Genomic DNA, 26,887 nt, shown 5'->3' with positions numbered 1-26,887 from the left:
TGTTGGTGACAGCATAGGATTCAATGATCCTAATTGTAGTGAGGTACAGTCTACTAGATTGACTCATAAGTTTCTCTAAAATGTGTTTCCTTCCACATTTATTAGAGTTAATATCAAGGTATTCAGTTCCATTCTCACAGTGTGTTTCTACTGGATAACTGTTGGCACAAATAGCTTTGAAACTTAACAAGGTTCGATTAGCTCTTAGTGCATATAGAGCGTCTGTAACTTGAAGTGTTATGCCATTAGACAGCAAAAATTTGGCAGTTCCTCGTCCTTTTATTACTTGTAATGATCCAATCATCGTAGTCACAGAGGAATTATAGGCTATTGATTTAATAAATAATTGCATATTTCTTAATATTCTGTGGGTAGTCCCACTATCAATTAAGCACTCAAGTTCTCCTCCATTCATTCCTACAAATAAATGAGAGGTATTTAGAAAATATAGCTCATATTCTTTAGAGTATTTCTATTTGCGTAAAATGGTATTCTTTTCATTCTAATAATTTTTCTCTAGATGTATTGCTTTACATATTTATAGTGCTATGTTGAACCATGTAAATATGTGTAGTAAATAAATTTGAATAAATTATGTGCTTTAGAATAAAATTTGAAATTTATTAATAAGCCAACGATAATCAAATCAAGGTCTTTGTTCAGAAATCTAATTCATCAAACCATTCTTTAAGACCAAATAATAGTCTAATTAAAAATGAGGCATTATGCCTTCACAACTGTCTGTGGAAAATAAAATGAATAAAGCATATCAGTCAAGATTGAGAGCATCCATTGACTTAGCAAGTTCCTCTTTGCCATTGAAGTATGCAATTGTAAGGTTGACGTCTAGGTCATGACCTTCTTCTTCCATATAGTGAGCCTCTTGTTCTTTAGACTCTCTATACCTCTTGTAATTGGCTGCTACTCTATTGTTTGCTTAGCAGTTCTTGTACCAATGCCCAATGAATCCACACCTATAGCATGGTTCATTGTCAACTCTTTCCTTTTGCATCTTTTTTCCACTATCCCCATGTCCATTTCCATGTGGTGCATTGTTGCCACGTAGGTAGGGATCAACACGTCTAAACCCCCTTGCCTTGGAGTTCTTTCCACCTTTCATTTTGCCATAATTAGCCTCGGGAATTTTCTTTTTCCTAGTGGGTCTGACATTGTTGTTCAAGAGAACCTCATTATGTCTCTCAGCCACTTGCAGTAGGCTTATTAACTTATTGAAGGTTGTAATTCTTTTGTTGTCATACTCCAACTTATACTGGTTCGCTAGTATAAATGCTGAAGTAGGAAAGGTGGTAAGAGTCTTGTAGATCATATCATCTTCTGTGATTTCCCTTCCACATAAATTGAGACGTGCCTTAAGGCGCAACATATCCTTGTTGAAGTCATTGACCCTTTTCTAGTCAAGCAAGCGGATTCCATTCCACTGAACGGCCAGTTTTGGGAGCAATGTGTCATGAATGTTCCCAAAATGTCCCTTAAGGGCATCCCACAGTTCTTTGGGTGTCTTCAACTGAAGGTATTCTTAGCGTATGCTAGGATCAATATGTCTCATCAGAAACAGTAAGGCATCTGCTTTCACCTTATTAGATAGTTTATCATCTTTGGGGTCGGTAATGGTGGCAGTGTAGTCTTTTGCTACAAAGGCAGTTTCTACATCGGAAACTCAACGATGGTACTCAAGTCATTCTGAGTCCAAAATGTCAAACTCAAGTCGAGTTGGATAAGCCATCTACATAAAAGAAGAGAGAAGATATAAATTACGCAGTCATAAAGACATCGACGTAAATTATTTTCCAAAAATGTGAATTAGATTTCAAGCCCAAGATTCATAATGGTCACTTTTTTTTTTTTTCGATGCTATGTGGCAATGCTTTATCATAATAAGTGTGTATGGATAATGCGCATAAATGACATGATAAGCGAATTGTATATGTTGCATTTTAAAAATAACCATAGCACATTTAAACATAGCATATATAAAAATAAACTACATGGCATGCTCAAATTTCACACATATACAATAAATTATATACTACACATAATAATTAGCAATAATATATCATACATAAAATAAAATGAAAACAATAACATAATATGAAGGCATGCTTAGGAATAATTATATAAGCGTAAATAAAATTCACAAAACATGCTCATAATTGCATAAATAATATATAATAAAATATATATATATATATGGTATGTTCAAAATAAAGTATAAACAATAAAGTATAAAGCATGCTTAAAAATAGAAAAAATGCTCATGCTTTAGGTTCCATGAAAATATATAACACATATAAGAAAATATACGAAAAATGGAATACAAAAATAAGGCAGCCAAAAATATATATATATATATATATATATATATATAAAAACATACTTGGTTTCGAGAAAATAGAACGATCCTAGGGCACGCGCGTGTTGATGTAGGCGTGTGTAGCGATGTTTTTGGGTTTGAAAAAAAAACAGAGCCGCTTCATCTTTTTTTTTCAACAATGGACCACAAGACTTTTTTTCTTTTGTTTTTTTTTTTTCTGGGCCGCAGGCCTGCTTTTTTCTTTTTCTTTTTCTGGCTGGGCTGCAGAGCCCTTTTTTTTTTTAATTGGGTCAGCTCTTTTTCTTTTTTTCTTCTGGACCGGGGGGCCTGTTTCTTATTTTTTTTTATTTGTTGGTCCGGTTCTTTACTTTGGACCGGATCCTGTTTTTTTTTTTTTCCTCTTTTTCTCTCTTCTTCCTCCTTCTGCTCTCCTTCCTTCTGGTTTGCAGGTGCAACTTCTTCTGGGTGTAGCTACAGGTGATCAGTGATTGGAGGGATCGGTGATCTGGGCTGCTGGGATAGGTACTCGGTGCAACAGCAGTGCACGGGGCTGGGTTGCGAGGGGTCGCCAGGGCTGTAGCTAGGGGGATCAGGGCTAGGCAGGGCGCAGAGTGTTGCAGGGTTGTGCAGGCGCTGTGCTGGGAGGGTGCTGTGAGCTGGTGTAGGCGAAGCGTGTGAGGGGGGTTGGATCGGTGCCCTGTTGTGCGTGGGAACGGGATAGGCAGAGGTGAGGAAGATGATGGGTTGCGTGCGGAGAGCAAATTGCTCTTCGCTGTTCGCTGGGCGTTTATATGGCCGGCTGCGGGAGGCTGCAAGGCGTAGGGCAAGGCTAAGGTGCAAGCACACAGGCGGGGAGGTGAGAGGCGGGATCTGTAGCGCCGGGCAAGGTTGAGGCCTGAGATTATATTTTATTTTTTATTTTTTGTTGTTGGCGGCAAAACAGAAAAAAAATTTCTACTATGGTTTTTTTCTTGGATATTAGCTTTGAGCATACTGATAACGTGTAAAAGTAAAATTGAGATTGAATTGGTCTACTTATTTCATTTCATAGTCCCTTTATATAGGGATAGAATTACAACAGAAATATCGATTACATTAATGATACTAAATGCTAATTGATCCGCAGTTGCGCTGATTGATGGTAATCACTGATTCCTTGATTCCCTCTCCGTCAGTTGCTTTGATAAAGGCACACAATATGTTTCTCCTTTAACATAATGTTGTTAATAGAGATTTATTATAATTATTTTTTTTTTGAAATAATCATCTTCAGGACTTTCATTAATAAATAAGAGTAATGCCAAAATGACTATTATATATCATTCCGCTATCATCTACAAATAGATAAGAAGTTATGATGAACAAAACACCACGGCGATACATAGTATATGACCATCGATTTCACAAGTCATGCTCACTTAAAAGCAAGCATATAAGCTATGAAAACTAAGACATAGCAAATAGGCAAAGTAAGTGAAAACTCATTAGCACATACTAAGAATTAACAAGCATATCACCCTAAAAAAATAAGGAATTATTAGAAATAAAACAAAATAAACTAATCAATAACCCAATAGGCCCAAAGGAGCAGCCCAAGACCCAACAACTTCTCGGCCTAGATCTCGTCCTCCCATCCTCGTGTAAGCACCTCCACAGGCAAGCCACCACCGCAAGCTTGTAGCCACCCCCCACTTCAAGGAACACCACCAATACTGCGTTGTTGTCGCCACATAGAGAGCAAAACGAGGCAACCTAAAAAAAAAATCCAAATCCAAAAACAAACCAAGATCCCTTGCATCCCAAGACGCCAACCTGAACTCCATTGACGACTCCCACGTAGCCTCCGTCGCTGCCTGAGTCTATACCCAAACCACACTTCCCTTGTCGTCCCTAAAAAAAACAGTGCTATGCCCACCTGCCACCCAAGTCATAGAGATGCATTGAAATTAGATAAAGACACCGACATTGCAAACCTATCACAACAACTCAAAGATCGAAGGATTACAGGCCTTCATCACCTGCCCGGCAACGTCACAACAACCAGCAAGGCAAGGCCTCACCGACGCCTGAGCACCATCGGATGAGAGGAATCTCAGGTGCGTTCAGCGCATTTGGTCCCTCTCCGAATGTAGGGTTTTATTATAATTAATGAAATATATAGATACTTAAAAATTAGTATAAATTATTATAATTAATTTTTTTTTTTGAGTAAATACCAAGAATTTTATTGATTAAATGGAGCAATTACAATCAAAAGCTAAGACATCCAGAATGCTTTCTGGAGCTCGGTCTATCCAAACTTGAGTAGTGTTGGATTCATAGGCAATGGCTGCTAATCTATGTGCCACAGAGTTAGCAGTTCTAGGAGCAAAAGTGAATGTCAGATTGTGGATCATCGTACTGCACTGTTGTATATCCAGCAACAAATTGGCATTTTCATTGAGATCAAAATCTTTGTCTTCAATCTCTTGTATGGCAACCTGGCAGTCACTTTCAAGGCAAGCATCTTGAAGGCCCCTCTGCTGTAGAAACTCGATGCCCTCTCTGATTGCTAGCAGCTCTACCTGCTTTGGAGATGAAACATGTTGTACACACTTTGAAAAAGCAGCCACAAAAGAGCCATTACTTCTCCTGATGACTCCACCAATACCTCCAATATCATTAGAAGGCAAGAAAGCTCCATCAACATTGATTTTGAGCCTGTGACTGGATGGTGGAGTCCAATTTTTCCCCGGTTTGGCTGCATTGTTTTTTGGCGGTATCTGCTGTACTTGTTGGAACTGTGCATACCAAGTGAAAGTGGCAACAACAATCTCTTGTGCATTTTTGGAAGTTTCATTCCACAACTTGCTATTTCTGTTCTTCCATAGTGCCCACAGTAGCATAAGTAGCTTCTCCCAATTCTCCTTGTTTAGATGGTGGCTCTGATGCAAAAACCACTCCTTGAAACTTCCGGGCAAAACACTAGCAACTGGAATATTTGCTGCTCCAATTGCTTCTTGCGCCAGAGGACAGTTGCATAGTACATGCCTGCTAGTTTCAAAAGCTTCATTGCAGAACAAACATTTGAGGGGACCAGTATATCCCTTGTGACTTAAACTTTCTCGAGTAGGCAGTAAATTGTTTGCAGCCCTCCACAAACATATTTTTACTTTCCCAGGAACCTTTGTGTTCCACAATTTCTTCCATAGAATTTCATAAGGATTTCCAGATGAGGTAGAAGTTAGGAACTCTCCCATAACCTGCTGTCTGGCCATCCAATAGGCAGACTTGACAGTATACTTTCCATTCTTCTCTGGCCTCCATCTATAGCGATCCTCCCCTGCAATTCTACTTAATGGAATACGGAGAATTTTTGCAGCTACTTCAGGTAGAAAGTTAGCTTGTATAAGACCTTGATTCCAGCTTCGGGTTTCCTCATGAATTAAATCTGCTACTTTACTGATGGTAGCCTGAGGTGGCTTGTGGATGAGGTAAGAAGGACAATCAGGAATCCAACAGTCTTTCCATACATCCACCTGTTCTCCAGTCCCCACTTTCCACTGAATACCAGCAGCCAAGATAGGTCTGCTCTCAAGTATACTCCTCCACGAAAAGGAAGGGGCATCTCCAAGTTCTGCATCCCAAAACGAATGGTTGGGATAGTATTTAGCCTTGTATACTTTAGCAATTAGTGACTGAGGGTTAGAGATTAACCTCCAGGCTTGTTTAGCTAGCATAGCTAAATTGTGTGCATACAAATTTTTGAATCCAAGGCCTCCTTCTTGTTTTGTCATGCAAAGCCTGCTCCAACTTCGCCAATGAATTTTCCGTTTTTGATCAGTGTCACCCCAAAAAAATTGAGCACACAAATGGTGAATATCATCACACAAAGTCTTTGGCAGGAGATAACAGTTCATAGCATAAGATGGCATCGTCTGTGCAACTGCTTTTATTAAAATTTCCTTGCCAGCAGAACTAAGTATTTTTGATTTCCATCCCAAGAGCTTTTTGGTCAACCTTTCTTTGATGTAAGAAAAAATGGCTGTCTTGGATTTGCCTACTCGTAGTGGTAATCCCAAGTATCTGTCATGTTCTTCCACTTATTGAACTTCCAGCATGCTAGCTAACTTGGTCTGCAACTCAGGAGGAACATTCTTGCTGAAAACTACACTGCTCTTTTGGTAATTAACCTTTTGTCCTGATGCCAGCTCGTAGGTGTTGAGAATATGCCGCAAGACAAGACATTCAGATTCAGTTGCAGCTCCAAAAATCAAGCTGTCATCTGCAAAAAATAAATGGTGCAAAGTAGGAGCTCCCGGGCACATAGTGAGACCCTTAAGCTGAGATCGCTCAACTGCCTTAGAGATGAGAGCAGATAGGCCTTCTGCACACAAGATAAATAGGTAAGGTGATAGAGGATCACCTTGCCTAATACCTCTGGTTGGAACAATCGGTTCAGAAGGCTGTCCATTGATTAAAATAGAGTACTCCACTGATGCTACACACTTCATGATGATATTGATCCAGTGCTCCTGAAACCCTAGCTTTGTTAACATTGCTTTTAGGAAATCCCATTCAAGCCGATCATAGGCCTTGCTTATATCTAGCTTGAGTGATAGGAAACCCTCTTCTTGTCTACGAAGTTTGTGCATGAAGTGAGCAACTTCAGTGGCCACTAGTGTGTTATCAGATATCAACCTACCAGTCACATAAGCACTTTGCAGAGGAGAAATGATTGAAGACAATATCATTTTCAGTCTATTTGCTAGTACCTTAGAACTGATTCTGTATAGGACATTGCATAAAGCAATAGGTCGAAACTGATTTGCTTCTGTTGCCTCAGGAATTTTTGGGATAAGACATAAATGGGTGAAGTTCGCTGAGTACTCCATTTCTCCTGTTTCCAAAAAAGTTTTCACTCCCAAACAGACATCACTAGACAGAATGTCCCAATATTTCTGAAAGAAAAAAGGGGACATGCCATCCGGTCCGGGACTTTTGGATGGATGCATTTGGAAGAGAGCATCTTTTATTTCCTTCTCAACATAGGGTTTTGTGAGTTCCCGATTCATATCTGCATTGACTTTGACATCAACAGCTTCTAGGACTTGAAAGATAGCATTGAAATTAGTTCCAGAAGAGGTAAAAATACCTTCGAAATATTGCAATAGAATGCTTTGCACTGCAGTAGGGTCAGATTGCCACGTTCCTGTTTCATCTTTTAGGCCCTTAATTTTGTTCTTGCTTCGTCTATTTGATGCCTTGCTGTGGAAGAAGGCAGTATTTTTATCTCCATCTTTCATCCAAAATGTCTTGGATCTCTGTCGCCAATACGTTTCTTCCTGTGCAAGCAATGCACTATATCGAACATGAAGTTGCTTTTGTTCATCATATTGTTGAGGTGTGAACGGATGGGACATGATGTCTTTCATTTTCTCCTGCAAAACTCTCATCTCTACCTTGTTTTGTGACAAATCTTTCTTGTGCCACTCAAGCAAGTGAGCTCCCGTAGTATGCAGTTTTGTCTCCAATTGTTTCATGGCATTCCCTGTGAGAGGTTGTGCCCAACACTGTCGAATGATGTCAGTACACTTTGGATATTGGTGCCAAAATTCCTCAAAACGAAATCTTGCTGGAACTTTCCAAGACGGCGATCGTTCGGAACAAACTTCTATTAGCAGTGGACAATGGTCCGATTCAGATGGAGGGAGAATATGGACTCTAGAGAAAGGGAAGCATTCTCGCCATTGCAGTGAGTGGAAGGCCCTGTCGAGCCGTTCTTTTGTGTGTCTATTGGACCATGTATACTTGCTTCCAATGAACCCCATATCATATAAACCACAGTTGGTCATTGTTCTCTGAAAATCTTCCATCGGTCTGGCAGCCCTAGGTGCCCCCCCAGATTTTTCGACGTTGCTCCATATTTCATTAAAATCCCCCGCCATGAGCCAAGGCAAGTCACACGGCTCTGCTGCAAGGGTTCGAATTAAGTTCCATGTGTGGTGTCTTTGAGAGCGGGATGCAAAGCCATATAGACCTGTAAACCGCCAAAGGTCGTTGGTTCCTCGTTTGCCTACTTCTACATCGATGTGATGGGGAGAACAGGTTCTGAGGGTGACCGGAGTTTCTGCTTTCCAGAGCAAGGCGACCCCCTGTGAGCCTTCTGTTTCCTCATAGCATATACTACCCTCAAAACCTAAGCGATTTTTGAGAGATGTGATCAGATCCGGTTGTGCTAGGGTTTCTGCCAGAAAGATGAGGCTTGGGTTTTTGGCTTGCACCATATTGACTAGGGCTCTTTGTGTTTCATGATTAACAATCCCCCGACAATTCCATGCAAGGATCTTGCATTGTAACATGTGGAGGATAATGGCAGCGCACGACGGCGCAGTGGCGGCGACAGGCGCGCTTAGAAGGCTAGGGCTTTTTTGGCTCTGAATTATTTTTTACTAAGTTACTACTCCTCAATCTGGTAATTATTATAATTAATGAAACATATAGATACTTAGAAATTGGTATAAATATTAGGATACTACATAATGCTAAGACACAAATTCACAGTTGTGGGCTTTTAATCATATGATTCATATTTTGTCAAATTGAGATCCTTACATGTCTTCTTTTCTTTATTTTTCTTTGAGGAGAAAAACAGAAATTACAACTTGAAACCTCTCATACAACCTGACCTAAAGTTGTCAAAATTAAAAGCTGATAAAACAGAAAGAGACAGTTTTCCTTCCAAGTAGGAGTCTTCAATATGTGCCCTTGATTCCCGATTGCATCCGTAACAAAATTTGCTTCCCGAGGAATGTGACTGAAAGTGATGTCTTCAAAATTGGCAGTAATGTTGAGGATATCTCTTAGTAAGGTTTAGAGGCGCCACAGGAGGTTACAATTATGTTGATAGCATCGATTACCAGTTTGGAGTTACCTTCCACAACTAACTTTCTGCAATTAACGATGAGAGCGTGGTAGAGGCCATCGCGAAACGCGCTTATTTCAGCATATAGATATTTCGTACATGTGTCGATCACTTTTTAGACCATATATACACCCTACAACATGTTTGTCATCATATACTAATATTAATTTCTTCAACTATCTCAATTAGTTGGTTCATCATCGTAGTGAAAACATTGTTGAAATATTAGAATAATGGACTAAATATTTTTGTGTTTAACTTGATGTATACATGGAAGAGATATCTAGAATTTACGTGATAGATCATGACATACATATTTGCAACACTCGACTCAAGTTACATGATTATAGTCGGTCAAATTCATACATAATTTGCTAAGGTATCAATCCGTTTTTCACAAATGAAATTATTTCCTTATGGTCCCTAAGTAGCTCAAACATGTAGGATTTAAAATCGGAGGACATAAATTTTGAGTTTAGCGGTTGGGCTTTTAATTGGTGATATTGATAATTAGTTACATTTAATATACTGGTAAAGTTGAAAACAATAAAAAATCTTAGAAAATATTACTTGTATTAACTGCATGAGTTATTATCACAAATGGTACCTGAACTATACCTCAATCTTATCGATGGTACTTGAACTTCAATTTTGATCACAACCAGTACCCGAACTTTTCGATTTCATTTTAAATGGTACCTAGAACCACCTCCGATCACTATTCCGACTAAAAACGGCATGGGAGGCGATCATAGTGATGATTTTTGATGATTTCGAGGGTTGCGAACATATGTAGTGATGATTTTTTGGTAATAGACTTGCCTTGAACTTGTTTTTTTTGTTTTTTGTCTTTTTAAATTTGGTTTTTTTTTGCTGGAATAGTGATCAAAGATGGCCTTAGGTACCATTTAAAATGAAATCGAAAAATTCAGGTACTAGTTGTGATCAAAATTGAAGTTCAGGTACCATCGATAAAATAGAGGATAAGTTCAGGTACCATTTGTGATAATACCCCTAACTGCATTATCTAAACTATATCATAAATTCATAATAAAGAATTTGTGCTTCATATTCAGAGCCAATATATAATACACCACATTACGTGTCTCTTGAATATATTGAATAACTTATCTAAACTCATCTCTAATAATTTGTCCATATAGTTATCTTGCGTCTTTAATAGTAACTGTCACTTCAATAATGAATCTAAAAAGACAAAATATTTAAACGATAAATATAAAAATAAAGGTTGAACGACGAGATAACGAGTGTTGTTGCATCAAATCACTTAACCGGTATCGTTTATGTTAGTCACAATGCAAAAGATAACAAAATTAAGCAGCTAGATTTAGTCGTCAGTTCTGGCTCTCGGTCGAAACCGATGACACCCATCAACAATAAAAAAATATATATATAAATAAAAACACAAACTGGACCACACAGCCACTCATCACCTTCCCATACAAAGCAAGTCACCGTATAACTAGATCTGGCATTTAAACCTGTAACCCGCAAACCCGCACTATACCCGCACGCTAAAAACCCGCACAAACCCGTCCGTTTATTAATCCGGGCTAAAAAAAGCCCGCACGCAAAAAACCAGCAAATTAACGGGTTTTGCGGGCTAAACCCGTTGGAACCCATTAACTCAAAATCCTTCCCAAAAACCCATTTCCCATTATCCATACGGGTTCCCCATTTATTTATTTATTTATTTTTTCAACCAGGGCATTTTTATAATTTTTCTTATTCCCCATGGGGATCCGACAGTTTGATCTTTGTATAATTGTGAAAAGATGATTCAAAAGGAGATCCGTGAGGATTCGACTGTTGGATCGTCGTATAATTTTGTGAGGATGATTCTAAAGGTGATCTGGGACGATCCAACCGTTGGATCTTCGTATAATTGTACAAAGATGATTCAAAAGGCAATCCGTGAGGATCTGACCGTTTGATCATCATATAATTTTGTGAGGATGATTCTAAGGGCGATCCGAGATGATCCAACCGTTGGATCTGCGTATAATTTTGAGAGGATGAACCTAAGGGCGATCCGTGAGGATTTGACCGTTGGATCGTAGTATAATTTTGAGAGGATAAACCTATGGGCGATCCGTGAGGATCTGACCGTTGGATCATAGTATAAATCGGTAAAGATGATCATCTAGGTGATCCGTGAGGATCCGACAGTTGGATCTTCGTATAATTTTGAGAGGATGAACCTAAGGGCGATCCGTGAGGATCTGACCGTTGGATCATCGTATAAATTGGTAAAGATGATCCTCTAGGTGATATGTGAGGGTCCGACCATTGGATCGTCGTATAATTGTGATTTGTGAATTATTTTTTGTCAAAAAAAGAAAGGAAAAAAAAAATCTAAAAAGATAGAAAATAAAAAATTTCAAAATAGAAAACCAAAAAAGTTCATATAGAGAAAATGGCAAATGAAGGGTTATATACATAAGTCTTAATTGGTTTTAGTTGCTTTGATAAAAAGTTATAAAATAAAAAATAAAAAATAAAAAAATATTTATGGGTCTTAACGGGTTCCAAAGGAAAACCGGCAAACCCGCCGGGTTTGGCCCTCGAAACCCGTTAAGCTAACGGGTTCTTACTGGGTCGGCCCGTTAAGAACCCGCACCGTACCCGCACTATACCCGCACGTTGCTAGGCCTACATATAACAAAGAAAAACCCTATTGGACGAACCAAAACAAAACTGAGCTTCATACCCCACCAATGTTTAGTCCCCCAAAGGTTTTCGGACACCCAAACTGAGTTGGGCCTCCAAACTGATTTGGGCACCCAAACCAGAAATGGACTTCTAACTTCGATGGAATCACTGCCATTCATCCCAGCCTTTTAGCCCCCACCTCCGCCGCATTACCAGCTTCAGCGTTGTCCCTCATCGCCCCCGCAGGTTGGCATCCATCAATTCTGGCTACCCTACTCCAAGCCTTTCGTTGCTGCCATGACTCTTCACCCATCCTTCGCTGGCCTAAGTTGATTGCCTCCTGCAAAACCAGTCTGGTGTACTGATCTGTAACTCTATAAACCAGGCTTGGCCACAGACCACCTCCGGTTTGAATTGCCGGCTTCAACTACCAGTCAACGTTAATCACAAGCCATACCTTGAGGCGTCCTCTGCGCGGTCGGGCCCAATTCACCTTCATCTGCATTGGCCTCTCTACCAGCTCCTAGGCAACCAATCTATCACCCATTTCGGCTGCCATTCGGTGCACCACATTGAAAGGGGAGATCTGGTAAATCTCCTACGTGAAAGGGGGCGTGGTTGAAGATTTGTCGACCACAAAGGATCTTGGTTTGCCAGCAAGTGATGGCTTGAGGCTGAGAGAACACGGCTTGGCGTCGGCGCTGAGCACCATAGATGCAGCCCTTAGCCATGGCGGCTAGGGTTTGGGAGAAAATGGGATGCGAGGCGGAGAGCCATTATACTTGGATATTTATTTCTATTGAAAATTGTTTATGGGTGCGGCTATTGTCACCCTACAATTTTCTTTGTTCACCCTACCTGCTCATTACACCCTATATTTTAATTTCAATTATTAAATTTACTTATCTAACCCATTTTGCTTTCCATAAATATTCTTATAGGATATATTCAATTAAAAAGATTTTTTGAAACTTAAATTTCTCATTTAATTTAAACCAATAAAAAAACTAAAATATATTAAAGTTTCCAAATGAAATCATAATCAGATTTACTTCCATTTTTTTTTCTTTCAATTTCAATGTTCGTTAGTTTCAATTCATATCAAAATATTAGTAAGTTAATAACTATGAGCAATGAAGAAGAGATTGATTTTTTTTTTTTTGTATTTTAAATTTTTCACTTTTGGTGTTCACAAAGAGTACTGCAAAGATTTTGATGAAGTTCACACTAATGGTTTTATGAATTAAATATTGAATTAAAGATGAGAAGACAACAAAAAGATGAAAAATAGTAATAAATTCATATTTGAGTGGAGAAAATGAAGATTATTAATGTTATCCAATGAGAAATTAAGTAGTATGTGTATTTAATTAATTGGTTATGTATTTATTTTTTCTTACATATTTGAATTTTAGAAAATTAGTGTACTTATTAGTCATTTTGCACTTGGGTAATATAGTCTTTTAATAATTTAAATGATTGTAGGGTGAACTAAGAAAATTGTAGGGTAGCAATAGCCGCACCCATTGTTTATTTCTCCTCCAAAAACAAGATGGGAAGAAGGAGAACGTTGTTGGGTTTTTTCCTTGGTGGTTGCCTAGTTTTTTTTATTTAGAATAATATTTATGCTAGTATAAATGTCTCTATGACCCTTTACAGAGGTATTTAACTTCAACGTACCACAATTGCGTGCTTGGCGTTTGAGGTTAAATTTACATGGCGAGGTGTTTTTGTTAGCATAGACTACTATGCTCTATCATTGTCTAAACATAATAGTCCATTTTTTTGTGCTATTCTTATCTATGAACTAGGGTCATACAACTGGTATGAACTCTTTATTTAAAAAAAAGAAAAAGAAAAAAAGACACAACAGTTATGAGCTTTTAATCATATGATTCATATTTTGCCAAATTGAGATCCTTACACCTCTCTCTCTCTCTCTCTCTCTGTTTTATTTAGGAGAAAAATAGAAATTATAACTTGAAACATCTAATACAACCCGACCTAAACTTGTCAAAATTAAAAGTTGATAAAGTAGAAAGAGACAGTTTTTCCTTCTAAGTAGAAGGAATCTTTTGTAATGCCCCGTACATTAAAATCTTTACTAGTTACATTTTTTACTGTTATTGACCGAGGAGTTGACTTTTCTTTGTCCGTTGAGTCAAGGAATTTCTTTGAGAATGTCGTAGTTTATAGAAAATCGAGTTCGTGAACATGTAGTTTGTTTAAATCGGAGTTTCTATGGAAAAGTTATGACCAAAATGGAAATTTACTATTTATGGTTATTATTTAAAAGGAAAGTGGGTAAAAAGGAGAGAGAGAGAGAGAGAGAGAGAGAGTGAAATCGGGAGAACTCGATTCCAGCCCCCCTCCTTCTTCCTTTTTTTTTTTCTCTACGAACCCAAAACCCACTTCCGGCGAAATCACCATCGCCGGCCGCACCACAGGCCATTAGAGGATCCTCTCTTCCTCCTTTTACATCCAAGGTAAGTTTTCTGAATTGGGTAGCTTGGATTTGTGGAAAATCGGTGAGGGATTTCCTGAAAAAGGAAAATCAGAGGTTGCTTCGATCTCCGGTTTTCCGACTGTTTTAGGCCGGATTTCTTTGGGGTTTTGGTGGCTGGGACGATGATAACCTTCATCCCTAACCTTTTGCAGCTCCTCTTGACTGGTGGAGGAAGAATTGAAGGTGTTGAGAAGGTGAACAGTGGCATGAACAGTAACTGTTCCGGCCAAATCGTTGGAAATTGTTGGTTGTTGCAGGTATAGAAATGGTTGGGTTAGTGGTGGAGATTAATTTGAGCTTGATATTTTGGCCGGATTTGGGAGATTGATGGGGTGGTGCGTGAAGCCACGCACCGCTGGTGGTGGTGGTGGTCAGGAGGCTCTGTCAGCCCCTCCAACACCCATAAATTTAATATTTGAGTTATATTTCAGACTTGAGGTTGTTGTTTTGAGATTTATTGGAAATTTGTTGTTGAATATGGTTGTTTGATGATTCTGGTTTATAAATGTTTGGGTAAAATCTCTTGGCAAAAGGCTATTATTGAATTATTTTGTTGGGAAGTTAGAGAGGAGATTGCGGATTGAAAAGGAAAAATTTAGAAAGAATTTGGAAATTTCGGAAAGGGAATTATTTTACATTTTGGTGGTTAATTATAGTTAAGGAATTGAAATTAAATTGACTAGTTATCAAATCGATCCTTGTGAAGGTTAAAGTTTCATTGAGGACGTGGAAATCATTAAGAAAATTCTGAAATTGAGAATTGAATCCTAAATTGGAGAATTTGGTCGTTAGAAGAATTATGTGTAATGAGTATTAATTTCCGAAGGATTAAGCTTTGTTTCTCAGATTAATTCCTTATTGAGGTTAACTATATCCTGTCCATTTGCTACAGGACGTACAGATCCCTCGAGCGAGGAGGACACAGGCACGCAGCAGGGTTAGCTGCGAGACTCACCAGTGAGCGGACTTTGATTTTATTTAAATAATGCATGCAGCACAGTATTAAATTTATAATGGATTATTATTTGAGTAAATGTGGTTTTTGTGAAAAGAAAAGAATTTAAAGAAAGGAGTTGGCAAGGAGGCTAGTTTCGGCGCATGCGTATATTACCTAGTCGGCAGTCCCCTCTAGGTAATAGTCTGGTCGGCAGTCCCCTCCAGACTATATCCCGGTCGACAGTCCCCTCCAGATGATATGAGGTAGTTAGTCGGCAGTCCCCTCTAACCACTGCCTCCTAAATCCGGTTGGTAGTCCCATTCGATGCGTCATCTGGGCGACAGTCCCCTCCAGATGGCATGAGATGACTAGACAACAGTCCTCTCTAGTCATCGAACGATGTTTCTTGAAATGATGGTTTTCAAAGGAATGAGTTGGAATTGTTTTATAAATCTCGCTGCATGTCGGTTTTTGTTAATGAGAAAATGGGAAAGCATTCAAGCATTGATTTCATAATTTATTTTAGTTTCATCCACTCACTCTAACGGATTTAAAATGTTTTCCCCTGGGCCCTTTGGTTTCAAATGCCCAGATTTCAGATTGGTCGAGATCGCGTCCAGGAACTTGAGGTATAGAAATTAGCGCTTCCGTTTTTGACTGTAGGTTATTACTTAACCTACCTTGTATGATATCGTCTTAGTTATGTAACACTGCTCTGATAACCTTCTATTTTGGGAGAGCGTTAATGCTCAAGAATCTGTAACCATAATTGAAGTTAGGGTGGATTTCGTACTTCTTGAATGTAACTTTTTACACGTGGAATGTAAATATTGGAATGTGTATCTGAGTAGGAACTTATTACTATTCATGTCCAGGTTTTATGAAATTTTTGGGTAGCCTATTTTAGGGGAGGTTATGCAGATTTTTTTGGGGTAGAATTTCACCTGAAGTGGGCCCAACAGGCTCGTATCCAGGTTTCGAGGTGAAACTTAGGTTGGGTTCTGTCATCTTCAATGTGGGCCCTTGATTCGCGATTGCATCCGCAGTAAAATTTGTTTCCCGTGGAATGTGACTGAAAGTGATGTCTTCAAAAGTGGTAGCAAGGTTGAGGATATCTCTTACTAAACTTTGGAGGCGCCACGGGAGATTACAATTATTGTTGATAGTGTTGATTACCACTCTGGAGTCGCATTCCAGTGTTCCACAACTAACTTTCTGCAATTAAGGATGAGAGCGTGGTAGAAGCCATCGCGAAGCGCGCTTCCTTCAGCATACAGATATATCATACATGTCTCAATGACTTATTCTAAAACTATATATAATGCTACACGCTACAACATTTTTGTCATCACAGGCTAATTTTAATTTCTTCAACCATCTCAATTACTTGGTTCATCAACGTCGTGAAAAATTGTTGAAATATTAGAATAATGTACTAAATATTTTTGTGTGTAACTTACTAATTTATGATGTATACATAGAAGAGATAGCTAGAATTTACGTGATAAATCATGATACACATATTTGCAACACTTGACTCAAGTTACAGGATTATACTAGGTCAAATTCATACATAATTTGCTAAGGTATCAATCCGCTTTTCACAAATTAACTGGCTTCAAAATTTTGATCTTGTTCATCGTTCAAATTCTGGACTTTAAAACCACTATTTAACACCATTTAGAAGAGAAAGTCAGCATTTGAAAGGAAATGGCCCCTGAATAGCTCAAATATGTAGGATTTAAAATTGCAGGACATAAATTTTGAGTTTAGCCGTTGGCCTTTTAATCGGCGATATTGATAATGAGTTACATTTAATACACTCGTAAAGTTGAAAACGATAAAAAATTTAGAAAGCATTTTAACTGCATTATGTAAACTATATCATAAATTCATAATAAAGAATCCGTGCTTCATATTCAGAGCCAATATATAATACACCACATTACCGGTCTCTCAAATATATCAAACAACTTATCTAAACTCATCTCTAATAATTTTTCCATATATTTATCTTGAATCTATAATAGTAACTGTCATTTCGATAATAAATCTAAAAAGATATAATATTTAAACAAAAAATATAAGAATAAAGGTTGAACGACGAGACAATGAGTGTTGTTGCATCAAATCACTTAACCGATATCGTTTACGTTAGTCACAATGCAAAAAATTACAAAATTAAGCAGCTAGATCTAGTGGTCGGTTCCCGCTCTCGGTCGGATCCGATGACACCCATCAACAATCCAGAAGAAAAAGCAAGTCTCGTAAAAAAAAAAAAATTTCCAGAAGAAAAAGACAAACCGGACCACATAGCCACGCGTCACCTTCCCATACAAAGCAAGTCACCGTATAACAAAGAAAAACCCTATTGGACGAAACCAAAACAAAACTTGAAAACAAAAGCCCTACCAGTATTTCCGCGCCTCAACTTCGTCTTTTGAAACCCTCATTTTTTCTCCCTCCACAACTTCCCGCCTCTCTCTCATCTCTCCCCCCTTAAGAACCCCCAAACAAAGCCACAACCTAACCCCAATCTCCTCCACCTCTCTCTCTCTCTCTCTCTCTCTCTCTCTCTCTCTCTCTCAAATCAAAACCCTATCTCTCTCCCTCTCTCTAAAATCCAACCCCTCCTTCACTCTCTCAGCCATGAACCGCCGTGCACGAACCACTCACCGGTCCTCACCCAACCGGTCCGAGCCGTTCCTCAAGTACCTTAAGCCCGGAGCCCTAGCCCAAATCCGAGACTCGAGAATCAGCAGCTCCAGATCTCACAGAATCAACTGGATCTCCCAGATCCGTTCCACCCCGCCGATGTCTCCCTCCGCCGACTCCGGTCTCCCACAGATCACCGTCGCCGCCGATGGATTCCCTTGCTTCTCCGGCAGGATCTACGGCCCGAGGTGCCCCCAGAGAAAGAAGCTCGTGGCGGGAAAGTCTGTGATGTTCCTCAGGCCGTCGAGTCCGGTATCCGACTCGCCCGATCCGATAATCGATCTGTTTAGTAGTGACATTCTTGCTGCACATTGATGATAAAATTGAATCGTTATGGACATGTTGTAGATTAATTAAACTCTATCGGTAGGCGATGTATGATGCTTTGGTGGAGAATTTTCTTAGATACGACTGAGATTATTAATAAAATTTACCAAAATGTTCTGTAACTGATGCGTTTTTTCAGTTGTTAAGTTTTGATTTTGGTGGATGAGCCTTTAACTGTTTAGGATTATGATCTAACCGTGTGAAAATTTCTTCGGACTGTGATTGTTTTTAAGATGCAGTGTAGCATAATGTTCCATAACAGATGCGTAGGTTAGTGTTCAATTTCTCATCTAGGTACTGCATCAGGGTTTTTGAGCGGTTTGATTATTTAAATCATTGGGTGGAAAACTCACTTTGACAAAACTGAGTCAATTAATTAGAGTTCAAGATAAAGTTTAACTGATGTGTTGTTCAAAGATTAATTTCTGATTTGGCACCACACCGTGGTGCTTTAGCTGCTTGATATTATGAACTGCTTTTGTTCTTGTTATGGGGAAACTAATAAAAGTGTGACCTTTGACCTAGTTATTGCTCTTGTTTATGCTGAAATTTGAGTTTTGTCTGCGGGTAGTAATAGAATCTCACGGATGGTACTTTGGTGGAGAATTTCTTAGATACAACTGAGATTATGAATGAAATATACCAAAATGTTCTGTAACTGATGCATTTTCCCAAATACTAAATTCTAGTTTTGGTACCAAATTGAGTTGCGTTTAACATTTTGATACTACGATTTAATCTTGTGCACACTTCAGTATGACACCGGTTATAAACTTACGAATAAGATTTAGCCAAATAATCTATAACGGATGCATATTTCAATGTCTAGTTTCTGATTCTGGCACTGCATTAGGACTGTGCTTTGAATGGTTTTATATTATGGACTCATTGTGAGGAAAATTTATTAGACACCTGAGACTATTAAGTATGAACAGAGTTTAACTTACAGTTTTACGACTGATGCATTTGATTCCTGATTTTGGCACTACATTGGGATGTGTAGCTGCTTGATAATTGATATTGTGAATTCATTTTGGCTTTGATAATGTTTTGTTTTCCATGGTTGGCTTTTCATCATGTAGCAATTTAAATAGGTAGTACTGACAAAAGAAAGAGGGTAGTAGCTCATTTACCATAGTCCAGTTTCTCTTTCAGCTCATCACTGCCTTTCTTCTCCTTTCTTGTAGGCTTGTAGTTGTAGTTAAACTTTTCAGTAGGTGGTTTTTTGACTCTGGAGAAGTTTCCTGGTTATTCAACTAAAATCTCAAGAATGAAGAATGTAGTAGCTCCATCCTTTCTGATCGACATGTGTTTTAGCTGGTATAATCTTATGGCTTTCTTCCATTCATTACTCATTAGTGACGGGTTGATCATGTTGTGCTTTAATTACTTCAATTTTGACTGTTGACGTCTTAATTATTCATAGTTCTTGTCATTCTTCTGTAATGAGCTGTGAGCAGTTACATTCTAACAGTCAAGATAGGTAGTACAACATTCTAACAGTCAAGATAGGTAGTATTGAAAGCTACTGCTACAGAAAGAGTGCGTTGTTGTTCACTTCAATGCGTCACTGACTTTTTAACTGCTCATTTACAAAATTACGTGCTTTTACTTATGAATTCTTCTTGCCCCGTAATGCATGCATTTTTAAATCTTTGGTAAATATTCATCTTCACTTGCATTTTCTTGTTATATTGTAGAGTTTCTTGCTTGGTGTTTGTTTGTTTGGTGATTCTTGGTCAGCTTCTTGCTCATGCTCAATTGTCATATAACTTGCAGGTTGATTTCTTGCATGTGTAAAGAACTGCATTTGTTTATGATAGTGGTTCAAGTTTGCATCCATGTTTGGATTACATGATGTTGTCTTTGCAGTGATTGAAATTTTATTTGGAGTGGAACTTATCAGATGCTCATGTAGATGGTTGAGCTTCGTGTTGCAGTTTAGATGCAGACCCCTTTTTTTTTTTTTTTGTGGTGAACCGGTTATACATTTCTCTCTCATTTACCAAGGTTGCTTTGTATTTCTTCTTTTCACTGCTGAGGAAAAGGAAATTACATCAAACATTTCTGACAAAATGAGCAAAACTGGTCCATTAACCATGATTTATACGCTCAGTTTCAAATGACATCTAAGCACATCAAAAGGCCTCAAATGGCTTTAGGTCGGTGATGCAAGAAAATATGTACGAGACATGTAGGTGAATTACTCAAAGAAACCTGAGTTTTTTTTTAAAAAATTTATTTAAAGAGGATTAAAGGATTTTACTCATACTTTCATATGTAGGTGTATTACTCAAAGGAACCTCGGGTTAAATAAACTTGACATTAAACTTTTTTTTTAAAAAGTTTATATTCTCAAAGAAAAAGAAAAAGAAAACCGTAAAGTTTATTCTCATGTGTCATGTGATAATTTCAAATAGTCTAAATGGTATGCAAGGGAATTTTTTTATTATAATCAGTGAGAGATTGGCAATGCACAATAATATTTTGGTCTTTCATTTCATGAGTGTCAAAACGTACTATGTGTTGATCTAGATACACACTCCTCTCGTTAGAGAGTGGAGACTAATCCCTCCAATTAGAGAGAAGAACCGTCATTCATTTATTCTGCTTGTTTAGGTTGTGCTAAAAAATCTTACAATCTAATTCAATGGTAAAAGAAAGATGGGGCAAAATATAAGATCGATTGAATTTTATTTAATTATCGAAAAATACAATTTTCATTAATAAACTGGGAAAAAAAACAAAATCAAAAACGACGAGACGACGTCGTATACGAAATAGCAAGGCCATTTCTTGTGCACTCCCCGCATCAAATTCTCACTACCAGTCACAGATGAGTGAGAAGCTGTGCGTAGCTATTAAGCAGAACTATTAGACCAAACGGTCTCCCACAGCGAACAAACCACGCCATCAATCAATGGCTGAACCCAAAACCAAATACGATCGTCAGCTCAGGTACTCTCTCTCTCTCTCTCTTCTCTCCGTTCTGCCCTTCACCATTCTCACGGCTCTGCTCTCCTCCGAGCTTTTCCGTTCGTTTTCGCCGTAAAAATTCATATCTCTTTGCCCTAAGGTTTTGACTCCGGTTGATTTTGCAGAATCTGGGGCGAGCAAGGCCAAACAGCGCTCGAGAAAGCCAGCGTTTGCTTACTCAATTGCGGCCCTACTGGCTCCGAAACCCTCAAGAACCTCGTTCTCGGCGGCGTCGGAAGCATCACCGTCATTGATGGATCTAAAGTCGAATCCGGCGACCTTGGAAACAACTTTATGGGTGTGTTACTTGTGAGTGCCTTTTTTTTTTTTTTTTGCTCTCAGTGTGGAATTTTCTTATGTGTTGCTTTTGGGTTTTTCTTTTTTTTGTAGTTGATGAATCGAGCGTCGGGCAATCCAAGGCGAAATGTGTGTGTCAATTTCTTCAGGAGCTCAATGATGCTGTTAAGGCTAAGTTTATAGAGGAGTATCCAGAGGCTTTGATTCAGACCAACCCCTCCTTCTTTTCTCAGTTTACCTTGGTTGTGGCCACTCAGGTATGGAGTAGTGTTGCTCCTTGAGTTTTCGTTGCGAAAGTAGATTGTGGATGCATTGTCAAACTCTTTTTGTTTAATTTAGTGTTGCATTCCTGGTTTGCATTGGTTTTGATTGTTAGCATCTCTGACTTATTGTATGTGTGTGGATCAGTTTGGTTACTCATATGCTTCGCACGCTATTCTTTATTGTAAAACCTGCCTAGTTTTACTCTATACTTATCTCTGACTGTTTTTGGATGGAGGTTTGCTTTAGTTTTATTTGTTCACTTCCAATGGTTTTATTTCTTATCATGCACTAGATAGAGTATGTATTGAAATCTCGGTTTTTAATTCCTCTTGTTGTTCAATCATATTTCTTAATTTCTGTTGCCGCACTTGTTAAAGCAATATCTTTGACTGCCTTTTGTTAATTGCATGATCAGCTGGTGGAAGATTCAATGGTGAAGCTCGACAGAATATGTAGGGATGCAAATGTGCTATTGATCTTTGCTCGCTCTTATGGCCTCACTGGGCTTGTCCGTATCAGTTTGAAGGTAACGTGTTGAAATTTTTTGCCCTATCTTGTTATTCTGGAAATTGAGGATAAAATTGCTATATTATATTAAAGAGATAATGGACACTGTGAGGGATGACAAAATAAACAGTTCAATGATAATAGACAGGTTCCTGATTGATTACTTCACAGCTTATGGTTGGTTAGCTAAATAACAGAGTACTTATATTAATGCAGTATTGATTTTATAAAGTTATAGGTATAAGTCCTTTTCTTTGAATCTAAACAGTGATTTGTTCTCCATTTTCTCTATGGCTTTCTGGGGGCAGGAACATACTGTGATTGAGTCCAAGCCTGAACATTTCCTGGATGACCTTCGTTTGAATAATCCATGGCCTGAGCTTAGAGGGTACAGAGTTCTATTTTCATGTTCTTATCTAAGACATTTTCAATGTCAGTCACTTTTGGATTTCTGATAATCAAGTATTTGCATCTTGTCTTCCTTAATTGGTTTCAGCCAGTATCAAATGATAACTGTTATTCTTATGTCGTAGCCCAGAATGTTTTATTGGCTGATAACATTCATGTTTTATTTAGTTTCCATTCTGATTTTTTACTTTTCATTGACAATAGGTTTGCGGAGACCATTGATCTAGATGTGTCAGATCCTGTTGCCCACAAACACACGCCATATGTTGTCATTCTTGTCAAGATGGCACAGGAGTGGGCTAAAAGTCACGGTGGTAAACTTCCAACAACTAGGGAAGAGAAAAAAGAGTTCAAGGTTTACCTTCTTGATTTGTATATTATATGTTCACTTTAATAGCTATTTTGAGCAATCGTTTAATTGCTGTTTAGCAACGTGATTTTTCTTTTTGTGATCTTGAATTTATTAGGAGCTTATCAAAGCTAGGATGACTGCAATTGATGAAGATAACTACAGAGAAGCTATTGAGAACTCCTTTAAAGTCTTCACTCCTCGAGGAATCAGTGAGTATATATTATTCAAGCATTGGTTGAAATTGTGAGATTATTTTCAATTGAAGAGGCTGTTGCAAGATAGGATAATGACGTCACTAAAATTATGTAATGACATTGTTTCGTCACGTTAGGAAAAATTCTAAAATTAGTATTTGCTTAACTAAGCTACAAAACTCAATCAGTGCACCTGCATAGATGCAGTGTGGGTGTCATGCTTGGTCAATAATTGCTCACTCCTTTGGGGTTGGTATTGGCTTAATGGTTTTGCTCACACTTCTTTGGAGTTTACAGTCATAACCTGTGTTTCAGCCTCGAATTCTTATGCGTGAATATCAGTCCCCATTGAGCAGGTGTTTGATATTTCTTACTGTATGTCTCAGGTCCAGAGTTGCAACAGATAATAAGTGACAGCCGTTCTGAAATTGATTCCAGTTCATCAGACTTTTGGGTGATGGTGGCGGCATTGAAGGTTTGTGAAACCAAGATTCAATCTGCGCCAACTGGATATAGCGTGCATAAGTTAGATATGTATATCTTAGTGAGAGTGTTTTTTATCACATAACATTTATACACTTCTTCTACAGTCTCCAACAGATATCCTTATGATAAGTCATGAATTGATTGATAACCCTTAGGTTTCTTTAGAGACAAGTGTCAGGCCTGTCATTTTGACTGTGAAACTGTAGTTTCAAAATGGTTCAATGTTCTTAGTTCTCAGTGTAAGGTTGTTTAACTTTGATGCATTGATAAGAAAAAGTAAAACCTAGTGTTAATGGCTTAACTCTTTTTTTTTTTTTGCATACCAAGTTTTTAGTTCTAGTCCTACGTTTTCAACATGATCGATGTAAATACAGAACTCAATGCTCAGAGTTCAAGCATGTTGTCTAATTTGAGTGGTCTAGGGAGGGACCACCTGAGTAAGCTGACTAGGAGTCTTAGCTTTAACAAGGCCCTTAGAGATTTCTGCCATATTCTTTGGATGCATGAAGATTGCAAAAGTTGCTATTTTTTTTATGTTATCAAATAATCGGATGCTCATATTTATCTAGTCAAATTCTATACAATCCATATCACTATTCATTTATTAAGTGGTATAATCAGAAATTTTCACTTTACAGGAATTCCTAGCAAATGAAGGTGGTGGTGAGGCACCCCTCGAGGGATCGATACCAGATATGACATCTTCAACTGAGTTAGTGATCGACATCGCCAGAATTTCATGTTTCTCTTTTGTGCTTCAAAAAGTAGTTTATTGATATGAGTGCTTTATCTACTCCCTTGCAGGCACTATGTAGCCTTACAGAAAATCTACCAAGCCAAGGCTGAGGCTGATTTTCTAGTTATTGACCAAAGGGTTAGGAGTCTTTTAAAGAAAATTGGTAGAGATCCTAGTAGCATCTCAAAGGCAACTGTTAAAAGTTTCTGCAAGAATGCAAGAAAACTCAAAGTAAGTGTGTGGGCTTTTCTAGTGTCATTTACTTGTATTCAGTAGTACTGCAATGAATTAGTTTAAACATAGATGGGGAACCACTCAGGTGGATAAAGTCCAAATTTCAGAGAATGCTGGATTACCTTTTCTTGAAAAGTTTACTTTTCTGTGAACTGAAAATTTCACAAATTTCACAGATTCGAGTACTTTATAAAAACATTATTCACCCTATCATAACTTTTGTGTCTCTGGATTCTGATTTATAGTAAGGTTATTGTTGAATTAGTTTATAGGTATCTCTCTCCAAGAAGTATCTTTTAGTTAAGAATGCTGTTTTAGTGTATAGCTACAAATTGAAATTAGGGCTCAATATTGTGGTCTTTCAGAAAAATTTATATAAAGCTCTTCATGTTTGCCTACTTGATTTCAATTGACTAATATTTACTTTTAGGTTTGCCGGTACCGCCCCATTGAAGATGAGTTCAGTTCTCCAATCCTACCAGACTTACAGAAGTATCTAACAGATGAGGATTACAGGTACAGTTACAGAAGTATTACTGTAGTTGGTATATTTTCTTGCGGATCAAACTCAATCAAGGTCTCAGAATCGTTGTACAGTTTTAGTGAATTTTGCAGTTAGTTAAGAAAATGATACTTGCATGGTCAGCTCTTGTTCCATTAGGAAATTTCCTACTGTCGAGTTGAAGAAATGTATGAGTTAGATTTTCCAGTAATATATATTATGCTAACATAAACATATACTTTTTCTCCCCCCTAAATAGATGTCCTACATTTTGGATGAGAAATAATTTTTTGCATCCTGAATTCAACACCAAATAGAAAAGAAAAAAAAAATGTACAAAACCACATAGCTAGAGGCCTTTTCTCTGTGCTTTAAGTTCTCACCATTTTCTTGTTATTTGTATAACAGTGTAGCTGGTGGGTTTTACATTTTGCTTAGAGCTGTTGATCGGTTTGCTGCTAACTATAACAGTTTCCCCGGAAAATTTGAAGGGTAACTCCTCATACTGTTTATGGTCATATGCTGTACAAATGTGTAATAGTGCACTGATTCTGCATGCTCACTTTATGTATAGTGTGATGGATGAGGACATATCTAGGTTAAAGACAACAGCTGTTGGCCTTCTTAGTGATCTGGGTTGCAATGGCGTAACATTGACAGAAGACCTTATCAATGAGATGTGCCGATTTGGTGCTGCAGAGCTCCATGCAGTTGCTGCTTTCATCGGAGGAATTGCATCTCAGGAAGTGATTAAGGTTTGTGTAATTGTAGCTCTTTTGTTTGCCTTTTTCCCTTCTTTTCAAATAATATAAGAACGGCAACAATGTGGTGGTTGCCATATAATTATTTGGCCAAATATCGTGCTCATATATTGTAGCCATCTGAATTGATTTTCCTCAAGCTGTGTCCTAATACTAGTTTAATAACATTTCTTTAAACACTTTACTGACAGCTTATAACGAGACAATTTGTACCCTTGTCTGGGACTTTCATCTTCAATGGGATCGACCACAAGTCTCAATTGTTGGCACTGTAGCAGGTTCTGAGGCCAAAGTTGGGTATAAAATGACTCTTAAGTTTCACCTTGATAACGATTGATATCGGCTGATATTCATAATTTTTTGTCTGGGAACATACTAACCTCTGTTTTTCATTTGCAGATTACCTCGATGATTAGGAGCAGCCATTTTGTCCTGACTGCGTTTTTACATATTTTGTGGCACATTTTGAATGGAGGCTATATCTTGCTATTGGTGAAGGGTGCATGATTTGATGTTCTGCTACACTTTTCACTATCCTGAATGAAAGAGGAGTATATAGAGGGAAACATGTAACCAAAAAGAGAGAAGAAAGTAGCTCGTAGTAGACTTTTAAGTTCATTTTATAAGATTGAACTTCTAGTCATTTCCATTTTCCATCTTCCTCCTGTTTATTGGTCTGAGATGGTTTTGTAGTTAGGTATTGACTTGATATTTTTCTCGCCATTTTTGACGAGTCCGGTACATTAGCTGGTAAGGTAGCACAATATTTGATGAAA

At 38.1% G+C, this 26,887-nt stretch overlaps 2 protein-coding genes across 3 annotated transcripts; both read left to right on the top strand.

Annotated features, from left to right (window-relative positions):
* The first annotated feature begins 18,001 nt into the window (after window positions 1-18,001).
* Window positions 18,002-18,382, top strand: LOC112185005. Its single transcript, XM_024323222.1, has one exon. It carries the CDS (start codon window positions 18,002-18,004, stop codon window positions 18,380-18,382), a length of 381 nt encoding a protein of 126 aa, XP_024178990.1.
* Window positions 18,383-21,200: 2,818 nt separating this feature from the next.
* Window positions 21,201-26,887, top strand: LOC112190814 (NEDD8-activating enzyme E1 regulatory subunit AXR1). 2 transcript variants are annotated; one of them, XM_024330306.2, is made up of 15 exons: window positions 21,201-21,352; window positions 21,496-21,668; window positions 21,761-21,924; window positions 22,347-22,457; window positions 22,747-22,826; window positions 23,051-23,201; window positions 23,314-23,407; window positions 23,779-23,867; window positions 24,517-24,590; window positions 24,683-24,845; window positions 25,279-25,364; window positions 25,759-25,842; window positions 25,925-26,105; window positions 26,303-26,403; window positions 26,511-26,887. In XM_024330306.2, exons 1-14 carry the CDS (start codon window positions 21,315-21,317, stop codon window positions 26,384-26,386), a joined length of 1,572 nt encoding a protein of 523 aa, XP_024186074.1. In that variant the 5' UTR covers window positions 21,201-21,314; the 3' UTR covers window positions 26,387-26,403; window positions 26,511-26,887. The 2 variants fall into 2 exon arrangements, with proteins under 2 accessions (XP_024186074.1, XP_024186073.1); XM_024330305.2 differs by having other exon boundaries at window positions 26,303-26,408.

Source organism: Rosa chinensis, chromosome 2 (assembly GCF_002994745.2).
Source record: "Rosa chinensis cultivar Old Blush chromosome 2, RchiOBHm-V2, whole genome shotgun sequence".
In the NCBI taxonomy this organism is placed as follows: Eukaryota; Viridiplantae; Streptophyta; class Magnoliopsida; order Rosales; family Rosaceae; genus Rosa; species Rosa chinensis.
Note: the sequence above shows the minus strand (reverse complement) of the source record. Positions and strands in the feature narration are given on the sequence as shown.

Bases quoted from the DNA above. Each gene is read 5' to 3' on its own strand.
- LOC112185005 (XM_024323222.1), top strand. From the start codon at position 18,002: ATGAACCGCCGTGCACGAACCACTCACCGGTCCTCACCCAACCGGTCC.
- LOC112190814 (XM_024330306.2), top strand. From the start codon at position 21,315: ATGGCTGAACCCAAAACCAAATACGATCGTCAGCTCAG. The intron at 22,827-23,050 runs GTACAGAGTTCT...CATTGACAATAG, and splicing joins CCATGGCCTGAGCTTAGAGG to GTTTGCGGAGACCATTGATC. The intron at 23,868-24,516 runs GTTTGTGAAACC...TTCACTTTACAG, and splicing joins TGATGGTGGCGGCATTGAAG to GAATTCCTAGCAAATGAAGG.